This window comes from Oncorhynchus keta, chromosome 1, assembly GCF_023373465.1.
Source record: "Oncorhynchus keta strain PuntledgeMale-10-30-2019 chromosome 1, Oket_V2, whole genome shotgun sequence".
Lineage (NCBI taxonomy): Eukaryota > Metazoa > Chordata > Actinopteri > Salmoniformes > Salmonidae > Oncorhynchus > Oncorhynchus keta.
Genome location: NC_068421.1, coordinates 21,292,293 through 21,304,528, shown reverse-complemented (window position 1 = coordinate 21,304,528; position 12,236 = coordinate 21,292,293). Strand labels below are relative to the sequence as shown.

Below are 12,236 nucleotides of genomic sequence, written 5' to 3'. Positions count from 1 at the left end.
TTATCTTACTTAATGTACTGTTAAATGTCTCCAAGCCCAATACAAACGGCCCATGTTGGCTTTCTCAGAGACGAAGGCTATATTGCATTTTTATAAGCACAAGGAATGCTTTATGAATCCTCCAACATAGCCTGTTTTTCAATTATTATTATTTTTTTAAATATATTTTTTAATTGACAGTATCGAAATGACAGTACTTTGGGGTTTGAAGTGTTCTTCCTAAACAGCATTAGCTATCTACGCTGTAAAAGTTTAATGGCTTGTCTCAAATGACTGTAGTATAGACATCTAAATATATTTCCATAGATAATAAACAACACATTCTAAACTCCTCTCTAAATTTTCATAACCATATTCATTCTGGGTGGTTTACAAGTGTACTTTTTGGGGAGAAGATCAGTTCTGTGTTTCTGAGATATGACCTGTCAATTCTACATAATATATTTATTTCTGAACTGTCCCTAACGTTTAGCCCCACTGAATGCAACCCAGGTTGTATGTGACCTGGTGACCTAACCTGTGACCTCTGCCCTCAGATAACGGACCTGCTGGACGTGGTGTTGGACAGCTTCATCAAGACCAGCGCTACAGGAGGCCTGGGCTCCATCAAGGCTGAGGTCATGGCTGACACGGCTGTGGCTCTGGCCTCAGGGAACGTCAAACTGGTCTCCAGCAAGGTGGGTATCTACACTTTGAGCTAGTTTACGCAGGCTAACACATGCTAACACATGCTAACTGGGCCAACTATTTTCAATGGCAAAATTGCTAACAGTTAAGTGTCAGTCTAGATGCACTGGGAACACTGTCTTATGCTGACAGACACTCCATGTCAAGCCCAGTGTCCCAACATGGATGACATCACTGTCCTTGTCTTAATGAACCCTCTGGTCAGAGACCGTTTTCCTCTCAAACGCCACAATGTCACTAACTCAAAGTATGCTTTAGAACAACTCTGTTAGAATCTTAATCGCGGCCGTTTACAATTCCAATTGGGATTTTCTAAATCATCATTTGGGATTAAGCAAATAAATATTTCTGTATTATCAATATTAAGATGCAAACAGTTTTAGTATGATACAAAGATAAACTCATCAAAACAGTGTCCTAGACAACATATATTAAATGCTGTTTTTAATCTAAAATGTCTTTCAAACAAAGAACATTTGCATTTAAATGGATTAATCCTTACCAATTTGCTTTAGTTACAGCTTCTTTACACATCATCCAAAATGACCGACTCATCAACCCCATCTGTGAGCTGTTTATCCCAATTGTCCCTCTTACTGAAATAGAAACACACACCCTCATAGCCCAGGCTGACAATAGTAAGCCAGGCCCTCACTCCTATTAAGGCAGACACTGTAAAGCATGGCAGTGAATGATGATCATTGTGAAGATGTTTTGCTAAGGAACAGCAAACACAGTGCTCTTTTAGTTGAGGTGTCTCAGCACCCATTTTAGTCATTTACATCTATTTAAGTGACTAATCAATGACTTTAATCTTCACATTTGATGAATAATTTTCAGGGTTTGTGTGTTCTGATATAGTAGTCTTAATGTCTACGTCATCCATCAGAGGGTGGGCATTGTTTGGTTGGCATGTTACAGCCCAGCCACTACTGATGTCATGACAGGCCAGCTATTGGGGACAAAGGGGACTTTGTCTGGTCCCCATGGCCTATTTGTCACCCGGGGCTTGAGCCAATGGTGTTTTATTTACAGATATAATCACTGCCATCTTCTCTCTGCCTCCTATTTCGCCAACATCCCAAAATACATCAGATGTTTTTTTAGGGATACTGCTCGCGTTTAAAATCAGAATAAGAACAAAAAGATATTAATTCTGTTGAAATTAACGTCATCAGGAAGTTAAAATAGTCCAGCACAAAGTATATGATGTCATATCACTGACTCTACCTTCTAATAACGCATATTGATTGGCTATTTCCACACACCCTCTGACCAGGTGATTGGCCGGATGTGTAAGATCATCGACAAGACGTGCCTGTCTCCCACGCCCACCCTGGAGCAGCACCTGATGTGGGATGACATCGCCATCCTGGCCCGTTACATGCTGATGTTGTCCTTCAACAACTCTCTGGACGTGGCCACTCACCTGCCCTACCTGTTCCACGTGGTCACTCTGCTGGTGGCCACCGGCCCCCTGTCCCTCCGCGCCTCCACACACGGCCTGGTCATCAACATAATCCACTCTCTCTGCACCTGCTCCCAGCTCAACTTCAGAGGTGAGGAAGCACACCGTATCTACCCTGCAGACTATATACCATCTGTAGTTAAACAGCATACCCTTCCCTGGTCATTAATGTGTATGGATGCCACTGGGCTCCCTTGCTAGTAAGATAATTGAAAGACCCAATGTAAGCACTGCATGCAGTGAACCATGAAACTACTCAATAGAGGTCAATGTCTGTTATTTATGTTTGTTTAAAACAGTTTGCTATAGATATCAGTGTTCAGGGTTTCTCTTTCAGAAGAGCAACAAGTCATATTTTCCTCTTGTCATGATCTCTTCCAGAGGAGACCAAGCAGGTCCTGAGGCTGAGCCTGACAGAGTTCTCCCTGCCTAAGTTCTATCTGCTGTTTGGCATCAGTAAGGTTAAGTCTGCTGCGGTCATCGCCTTCCGCTCCAGCTACCGCGACCGCTCCTTCTCCCCCGGGTCCTATGAGAGGGAGACCTTCGCCCTCTCCTCCCTGGAGACCGTCACTGAGGCCCTGCTGGAGATCATGGAGGTGGGGGAGACACACACACACACACACACACACAGGCATGCTCACACACACACATTACATACTATACTATACTATACATTATACTATGGTACATAGTCCAGAATACAAGCAAAATACCAATATCTGACTGAATATGTCCTCTCTTGTAGGCGTGCATGAGGGACATCCCAGCGTGCAAATGGCTGGACCAATGGACCGAGCTGGCTCAGAAGTATGTCAGATTTCTTTTGAGACATATTCACTTTGACCACTATCAATAAATGTCTCTCAGTGCATTTGGAAGGTATTCAGACCACTTCACTTTTTCCATAATTTGTTACGTTATGGCCTTATTCTAAAAAAATAAATATTAATTTAAATCCCTAATCAATCTATACACAATACCCCAAAATGACAAAGCAATAACAGGTTTTTAGAAGTTTGTGCAAATGTATGAAACACATAACTGAAATATCTAATATACATAAGTATTCAGACTCTTTACTCAGTACTTTGTTGAAGAACCAGCCAATTACAGCCTTGTCTTCTTGGGTATGATGCTACAAGCTTGGCACACCTTTATTTGGGTATTTTTCCCGTTCTTCTCTGCAGATCCTCTCAAGCTCTGTCAGGTTGGATGGGGAGTGTTGCTGCACAGCTGTTTTCAGGTCTTTCCAGAGTTGTTTGATCGGGTTCATGTCCGTGCTCTGGCTGGGCCACTCAAGGACATTCAGAGACTTGTCCCAAAACCATTCCTGTGTTGTGTTGGCTGTGTGCTTAGGGTCTTTGTCCTGTTGGAAGGTGAACATTCAGCCCAGTCTGAAGTTCTGAGTGCTCTGGAGCAGCTTTTCATCAAGGGTCTCTCTTTACTTTGCTCCGTTCATCTTGCCCTCAATATTGGCTAGTCTCCCTGCTGCTGAAAAACATCCCCACAGCATGATGCTGCCGCCACCGTGCTTCACCGTAGGGATGGTATTGGTCAGGTGATGAGCAGTGCCTGGTCTCCTCCAGATATGAAGCTTGGCATTCAGGCCAAAGAGTTCAATCTTGGTTTCTTAGACCATATAATCATGTTTGTCAGACCAGATAATCTTGTTTGTCATGGTCTGAGATAAGGTTGCATATTTTGGGGAATATTCAGTGGTAGAAACTTCCTGTGGGAACATATGGGAATTAACGGAAATATATGCAAATTAATATTAATTGTTTTTTGCATTAGATATATTTACCATATGGAGACAGAAACATAATTGCAAATGATAAGTCCTTCCAATAGAAAAAAGAAAACGATTAAGTTACGAATAGAACTTAATTCATTAAATGAGTTGACTCTTCACATGGGATGATCTTTAATTAAATGAGTTGACTCTTCACATGGGATGAACTTTAATTAAATGAGTTGACTCTTCACATGGGATGAACTTTAATTAAATGAGTTGACTCTTCACATGGGATGAACTTTAATTAAATGAGTTGACTCTTCACATGGGATGAACTTTAATTAAATGAGTTGACTCTTCACATGGGATGAACTTTAATTAAATGAGTTGACTCTTCACATGGGATGATCTTTAATTAAATGAGTTGACTCTTCACATGGGATGAACTTTAATTAAATGAGTTGACTCTTCACATGGGATGATTTCACTGAACAACAAAATGGATTATTGAATGATCCCCAATAATCCATCACATCTCCCAAAAACGTTTTCAACATGTATCTGTAAAATGACAGTCTAGAAACTAAAGCTTAGGTTGTCTTCCTCTCAGGCTTTCATGTATTCTGCCTGGACATCCTCAATGTCCACCTCTTGAACATCAGACTCTGAGGCCTCATTTTCACTGTCACTTTCCAACCTTGTTGAGGATGGCTTGTTGTCAGGTTGAAAAAGCCTCAAATTTGCCCGGATGGCCACCAATTTTTCAACCCTTGTATTGGTCAGCCTGTTGTGTGCTTTGGTGTGTCTGTTCCCAAACAAGGACCAGTTGTGCTCTGAGGCGACTGATGTTGGTGGGATTTGGAGGATGATGGAGGCAACAGGGGAAAGAGCCTCCGATCCGCAAAGTCCCTTCCACCAGGTGGCGGATGAGATATGTTGGTACAACTGCCATATTGCATCTCCATCCCAAAATCCTTGTTCGGAAGTGGACTTTGCCAGACTGCCAAGAACCTTGCCCTCATCCAGGCCAAGGTGGCGAGACACGGTTGTGTTGACACCATATGCCTTGTTGATCTCCGCACCAGACAGGATGCTCTTGCCAGCATATTTGGGGTCCAAGATGTACGCTGCGGCGTGTATGAGATTCAGGCAGAAGTCTTCACACTTTTTAATGTATTTCAGAATGGCAGTTTCCTCTGCTTGGAGCAACAGTGAAGTGGGCATGGCAGTTTGGATTTCTTCTCTCACATCTGCAAGCAGAGTCTGAACATCAGACAGGATGGCATTGTCTCCCTCAATCTGTGCAATGGCTACTGCTATAGGTTTCAGGCTGCTTACCACTCTCTTGGCAGACTGTGATATGGCCATTTCTTGGAGAGACTCCTTCCCCTCCAATTTGTAAGTCGCTCTGGATAAGAGCGTCTGCTAAATGACTTAAATGTAATGTAAATGTAGACTGTCAAACATGATAACAACACCAACCCAACGGGTGGTGCTGGGCAGCTTCAATGTGGTGTTCTTATTCTTCTCACTTTGCTTGGTGAGGTAGATTGCTGCTATAACTTGATGACCCTTTGCATACCTAACCATTTCCTTGGCTCTCTTGTAGAGTGTGTCCATTGTTTTCGTGTGGAGCATATTCAATGCATGAGCAGCACAGTCAATGGGTGTGATGTGAGGGTAGGACTCCTCCATTTTAGACCAAGCAGCCTTCATGTTTGCAGCATTGTCTGTCACCAGTGCAAATACCTTCTGTGGTCCAAGGTCATTGATGACTGCCTTCAGCTCATCTGAAATGTAGAGACTGGTGTGTCTGTTGTCCCTTGTGTCTGTGCTCTTGTAGAATACTTGTTGTGGGGTGGAGATTATATAGTTAATTATATCATCAAATACTTTCTCTTCCAATACACATTGCCTATGAGCATCAGAGGTGAACCATTTGCATACACAGCTCAAGCAAGACATTCATCAGCATTTCTGACTACGCAAAAACTGTTGCTATCGATAAGGTGTCTGATTCATCATTTTCAACTCAAATAGAAGTGGAGGGACTTTTGTCAGTGGTTGCTTGTTGTGAGCGCAGAGGAAACTTAATGCTCTTGGCCAGATGGTTCTGCATCTTTGTTGTATTCTTCACATATGATTTGGCACAGTATTTTCAAATGTACACAGCTTTTCCTTCTACATTAGCTACAGTGAAATGTCTCCACACATCAGATAGTGCCCGTGGCATTTTCCTGTAAAGATTAGAAAAAAAAACAAATACAATTCCATGTACAGATAAATTGTTAAGCAGTTAGATTAAACAACTCCTTTATAAGATAAATGTTTCAAATTGAAACATGTATGGAAACAGGTGAATTAACACTCCTCAGTTAGCAGGCTCAAGCAAGCTAAAACCAACATGGTAGCAAAAACTAATTAGCAGACATTTTTAACAAGTTAGAAATGATTTAAACACACTTTGTTGTAGGCTACTATTAACTAGTTAACAAAAAAATAATTTATGTTCTATAAAATATATTTACCCCACCCAGTATTGTAATCCAAATTTAACAGAAAGCATGTAGTAGTGTGGGCTCAATAGCATCTCATTATTGTGCAAGATCTTGAGAATCAGCTGTACAGGCATGGAAGAGTGCACTGCACATGTAATGGAAGAATGCACTGCGCATGCAGTGTGTTGCAATTCCATTGAATTGGTGATATTTTAATCAAAATATGCCACAAAACCTAGAATTGCCTTGTGTATCCCATTTTTTTTAATGAATTTAAGCAAAATTCCCCAAATTCCCAGGCTTAACTTCCCATGGAAAATCTCCAGAACAATTCTGGAAATTTACCTGAAAGTTTTCAACCCTTTGCAACCCTAGTCTGAGAATCCTTTCGGGACCTTTTGGCAAACTCCAAGCGGACTGTCATGTGCCTTTTACTGAGGAGTGGCTACCGTCTGGCCACTCTACAATAAAGGCCTGATTGAGGGAGTTCTGCACAGATGGTTGTCCTTCTTGAAGGTTCTCCAATCTCCATAGAGGAACTCTGGAGGTTTGTCAGTGACCATTGATTTCTTGGTCACCTCCCTGACCAAGGCCCTTCTACCCTGATTGCTCAGTTTGGCCGGGCTGCCAGCTCTAGAGTCTTGGTCAGGGACCACTTCTCCCATTTAAGAATGATGGAGGCCACTGTGTTCTTGGACCTTCAATGCTGCAGACATGTTCTGGTACCCTTCCCCAGATCTGTACCTCGAACACAATCCTGTCTCGGAACTCTACGGACAATTCCTTCGACCTCATGGCTTGGTTTTTGTTCTGACATGCACTGTCAACTGTGGGACCTTGTATAGACAGGTGTGTGCCCTTTTTAAATCATGTCCAATCAATTGAATTTACCACAGGTGGACTCCAAGTTGTAGAAGCATCTCAAAGATGATCAATGGAAACAGGATGCACCTCCGCTCAATTTCGTGTTTCAATAGCAAATGGTCTGAATACTTATGTAAATAATGTATTTCTGTTTTTTATTTTTAAAACATTTACAAAAATGTCTAAAAACATGTTTTTGCGTTGTCATTATGGAGTGTGTAGATTGAGGATTTTTTTTATTGAATACATTTTCTAAGGTTGTAATGGAGCAATGTGGACAGAGTCAAGGGGTCTGAATTCTTTCTGAATGCACTGTATATACACTCTATTGTGCTCTTCTCAAATGCCACCTATGTCGTCCACCAGGTTTGCGTTCCAGTACAACCCGTCCCTGCAGCCCAGAGCCCTGGTGGTGTTTGGCTGCATCAGTAAGAGAGTGACCCACAGCCAGATCAAACAGATCATCAGGATCCTCAGCAAGGCCAGCCCCCTGCTCAGCATAGACCGGGTGGGTCTACACACACACGCTGTTGGAGAGCTGAGTTTTAATGAGCAACTCCATCTTCCAGAATTAACACATACACACACGCACACACGCAGGCTGTTGGAGCGCTGAGTTTTAATGAGCAACTCCATCTTCCAGAATTAACACACACACACAAACATTGAGGGGTGGTGGTGAGTGTATTTTACCTTTCCTTAGCTCAGTCTGCCAATTTTTGTCTGGCTCAGTCTGTACAGGCTAGGCTGCCTGTGGGTGCTATCTGCAATATGTGTGAGCTCTATCTGCAATATGCAGAGAGCTAAGTGTTTATGAGTGCACCAACCCACTAATCCAATGGTTTCTAATCCTCTCGCTAACATTATGGATATTATGATACACTCTCCCTTTTCTTCTCTACCCCACTACTCTCTATATCTCTCCCTCTCATTTTATTTCCTCTTTTTCATGTTCGTTCTTTCTTTCTTTTATCTCTATCTCTCACCCCACACCCTCTCTCTTTCACTCATCCTCTCCTGTCCTCTTCCTCCACAGGGGCTGGAGAGCTGCTTAAAAGGACCTGATAACTACAACAGCCAGGTATTGATTGAGGCCACAGTCATCGCTCTGACTAAGCTGCAGCCCCTTCTCAACAAGGTACACAAACTGCAAACACAGAACACATGCAATGCATAATGTGATTGTCTGTGGTCTACTGCTTGTCAAATTAAAGTTTTTTTGGTCACGTACACAGATTTGCAGATGTTATCGCAAGTGCAACAAAATGCTTGTGTTCTACTATTCAATAAAGAACCCAGCTGTAAGTTGTTGGTTCGTGATTTTTAATAACAATTTGGAATCGGAGGAAGACTAGATTTGTTCTTTGTTATCTTAATGTGCTTGGTGCTGTTCCCGTATATAATGTATGTAACCTCATGGGTTATACTGTATGCTCCTCCAGGACTCCCCCATGCACAAGGCTGTGTTCTGGGTGGCTGTGGCTGTGCTGCAGCTGGATGAACTCAACCTGTACTCTGCTGGGACGGCCCTGCTAGAGCAGAACTTGCACACTCTGGACAGCCTGAGAGTATTCAACGACAAGGTAACAGGCAGACACTCACTCTCAGTTCAATGACAAAAATTAAACATATATTGACACTATTTATATGCTGAATACACCCCCCCCCCCTATCAAGAGTCCAGAGGAGGTGTTTATGGAGATCAGGCATCCTCTGGAGTGGCATTGTAAACAGATGGATCACTTCGTGGGCCTCAACTTCAGCTCCAACTTCAACTTCGCACTGGTGGGACACCTGCTGAAAGGTAAGGAGAGGGCACAGGGCACCTGACTACATCTTGGCCCTAGCAACTCCCCTTCCTGTGACTGTACTGTGTATCATATAAACCACGGCTTCTCTGTCAATATTTCTTAAGTAAACATTCTGAAAATGTTTGAATTTGTTTGGGTCTAATCTACCTAGATAAAGGATAGACGAAGACGTTGGCCTGAGCCACTAATGAAAACCTGTCTTCCCACTCAGTCAGAGTCCTGCAGTGACAAAGAGCTTGGCAGCAGTTGTTGGTGTTTTCACTTGTCTCTGTAGTCTGTACTTGTCACTAGCTGCATTTAATGCTGTGTACTCTGTAGACCTTGATGTGTTTTAATGCTAACTGTGTTGAATTAATATGGCTATGTTACAATCTACCAAGCAAGCAGTGGAGTGGTATATGGCTAGGACTTACGTGCCACTCTGTTTCCATTCTGTGCGTGTCAATGTGAAGGCTACAGACACCCGTCCCCCACCACGGTGGCTCGTACGGTGCGTATCCTCCACACGCTGCTGGCCCTGGTCGGAAAACACCTCAACTGTGACAAGTTTGAGGTCAACAGCCAAAGCGTGGCCTACCTGGCAGGTCAGTTCCAGTCACAGTCCTACACACTGACTCCACACACCCACACTTTGTGTTGACTCACCAAACCTTCATTTTCTGTCAACTCACTGGACCTGCAATGTGCTTTTTGGATAGCAAGCAGTGCGTTGCTTTAGAAACATGATTTGTAAAACCGATATGATATTCTGTCATGTACTGCCCCCCCATTGTTGGAATTGATTCCCTGATGCCGCTGAGGCATTTTAAGACTGGTGTTAAATTCATTAATTGAGGATTGCAGTTGTTCCCATTGATGTAATGGTTTATTTGTTGAAAGTGAACTATTGTAATTGTACCCTGTAGTCTATCTTTATTCTTATTTTATTTGGAATGTTTATTTTAAAATGTTTGTGCTCAGGGCACAAGCCCTTAACCAACAGTGCAGTTTTCAGAAAAAAGAAGTGTTAAAGTATTGACTAAATAAACTGAAGTAAATAGAAAACAGCAACGAGACTATATACGGATACTGAGTCAATATGCGGGAGCACAGGTTTGTCGAGGGAATTGAGGTAATATGTACAGTACCAGTCAACAGTTTGGACATAACTACTCATTTAAGTGTTTTTCTTTATTATTACTGTTTTCCACATTGTAGAATAATAGGGAAGACATCAAACTATGAAGTAACACATGGAATCATGTAGTAAACAAAAAAGTGTTAAACAAATCCAAATATATTTTACTTTTGAGATTCTTGAAAGTTGCCACCCTTTGCCTTGATGACTGCTTTGCACACTCTTGGCATTCTCTCAACCAGCTTCAAGAGGAAGTCACCTGGAATGCATTTCAATTAACAGGTGTGCCTTGTAAAAACTTAATTTGTGGATTTTCTTACCTTCTTAATGTGTTTGAGCAAATCAGTTGTGTTGTGACATGGAAGGGGTGGTATTTAGAAGATTTGGTAAAAGACCAAGTCCATATTTTGGCAAGAACAGCTCAAATAAGCAAAGCGAAACAAAAGTCCATCATTACTTTAAGACATGAAGGTCAGTCAATACGGCACATTTCAATAACTTGGAAAGTTTCTTCAAGTGTAGTCGCAAAAACCATCAAGCGCTGTGATGAAACTGAATCTCATGAGGACCAGCACAGGAAAAGAAGACCCAGAGTTACCTCCACAGCAGAGGATAAGTTCATTATAGTTACCAGTCTCAGAAATTGCAGCCCAAATAAATGCTTCACAGAGTTCAAGTAACAGACACATCTCAACATCAACTGTTCAGAGGAGACTGCGTGAATCAGACCTTCATGGTTGAGTTCTGCAAAGAAACCACTACTAAAGGACACCAATAATAAGAAGAGACTTGCTTGGGCCAAGAAACACGAGCAATGGACATTCGACCGGTGGAAATCTGTCATTTGGACTGAAGAGTCCAAATTTGAGATTTTTGGTTCCAACCGCCGTCTCTTTGTGAGACGCGGAGTAGGTGAACGGATTATCCCCGCATGTGTGGTTCCTACCGTAAAGCATGGAGGAGGATTTGTGATGGTTTGGGGGTGCTTTGCTGGTGGCACTTTGATTTATTTAGAATTCAAGGCATACTTAAACCAGTATGGCTACCACAGCGTTCTGCAGCGATAAACCATCCCATCTGGTTTGCGCTTAGTGGCATTATAATTTGTTTTTCAACAGGACAATGACTCAAAACACACCTCCAGGCTGTGTAAGGGCTATTTGACCAAGATGGAGAGTGATGGAATGTTGCATCAGATGATCTGACCTCCACAATCCCCCGACCTCAACCCAATTGAGATGGTTTGGGATGAGTTGGACCGCAGAGTGAAGGAAAAGCAGCCAACAAGATCTCAGCATATGTGGGAACTCATTCAAGACTGTTGAAAAAGCATTCCTCATAAAGCTGGTGGAGAGAATACCAAGAGTGTGCAAAGCTGTCATCAAGGGAAAGGGTGGCAACTTTGAAGAATCTAACATATGAATTATATTTTGATTTGTTTAACACTTCTTTTTTGTTACTACATGATTCCATGTGTTATTTCATAGTTTGGTAGTCTTCACTATTATTCTACAATGTAGAAAATAGTAAAAAATAAAATAAAGAAAACCCCTTGAATGAATAGGTGTTTCCAAACTTTTGACTCTTACTGTAAATGTAGGTAGAGGTAAAGTGACTATGCATCATATTTTATTGGTCACATACACGTGTTTATTATATGTTATTGCGGGTGTCGCGTGTTTCTAGCTCCAATAGTGCAGTGATGTCGAACAATTTCACAACAATACACACCAATCTAAAGTAAAATAAAATATAAATATTTGGATGAGCAATGTTAGAGCGGTGTACACTAAGATACAATATGTATGAGATGAGTAATGCAAAATATGTAAACATTATTGAAGTGGCCATTGATTTCAAGTCTGTATATAGGGCAGCACCCTCTAATGTGCTAATGATAACTATTTTACAGTCTGATGGCCTTGCGATAGAAGGTATTTTTCAGTCTTTCGGTCCCAGCTTTGATGTACTTGTTCTGACCTCTACTTATGGAAGATAGAGGGGTGAACAGGCAGTGGCTCGGGTGGTTGTTGTCCTTGATGATCTTTTTGGCCTT

At 42.0% G+C, this 12,236-nt stretch overlaps 1 protein-coding gene across 5 annotated transcripts in view; it reads left to right on the top strand.

Annotated features, from left to right (window-relative positions):
• The window catches only part of LOC118394968 (neurofibromin-like), a 180,132-nt gene that overhangs the window by 141,489 nt on the left and 26,407 nt on the right, over positions 1 to 12,236 (top strand). For all 5 annotated transcript variants that reach the window (XM_052518510.1, XM_052518495.1, XM_052518488.1 and 2 more), the window contains 9 exons: positions 537 to 677; positions 1,967 to 2,246; positions 2,537 to 2,751; positions 2,901 to 2,962; positions 7,619 to 7,760; positions 8,289 to 8,390; positions 8,695 to 8,835; positions 8,930 to 9,056; positions 9,516 to 9,647. In XM_052518510.1, coding sequence (XP_052374470.1) covers positions 537 to 677; positions 1,967 to 2,246; positions 2,537 to 2,751; positions 2,901 to 2,962; positions 7,619 to 7,760; positions 8,289 to 8,390; positions 8,695 to 8,835; positions 8,930 to 9,056; positions 9,516 to 9,647 — 1,342 coding nt within the window. The remainder of the gene's footprint in view (positions 1 to 536; positions 678 to 1,966; positions 2,247 to 2,536; positions 2,752 to 2,900; positions 2,963 to 7,618; positions 7,761 to 8,288; positions 8,391 to 8,694; positions 8,836 to 8,929; positions 9,057 to 9,515; positions 9,648 to 12,236) is intronic.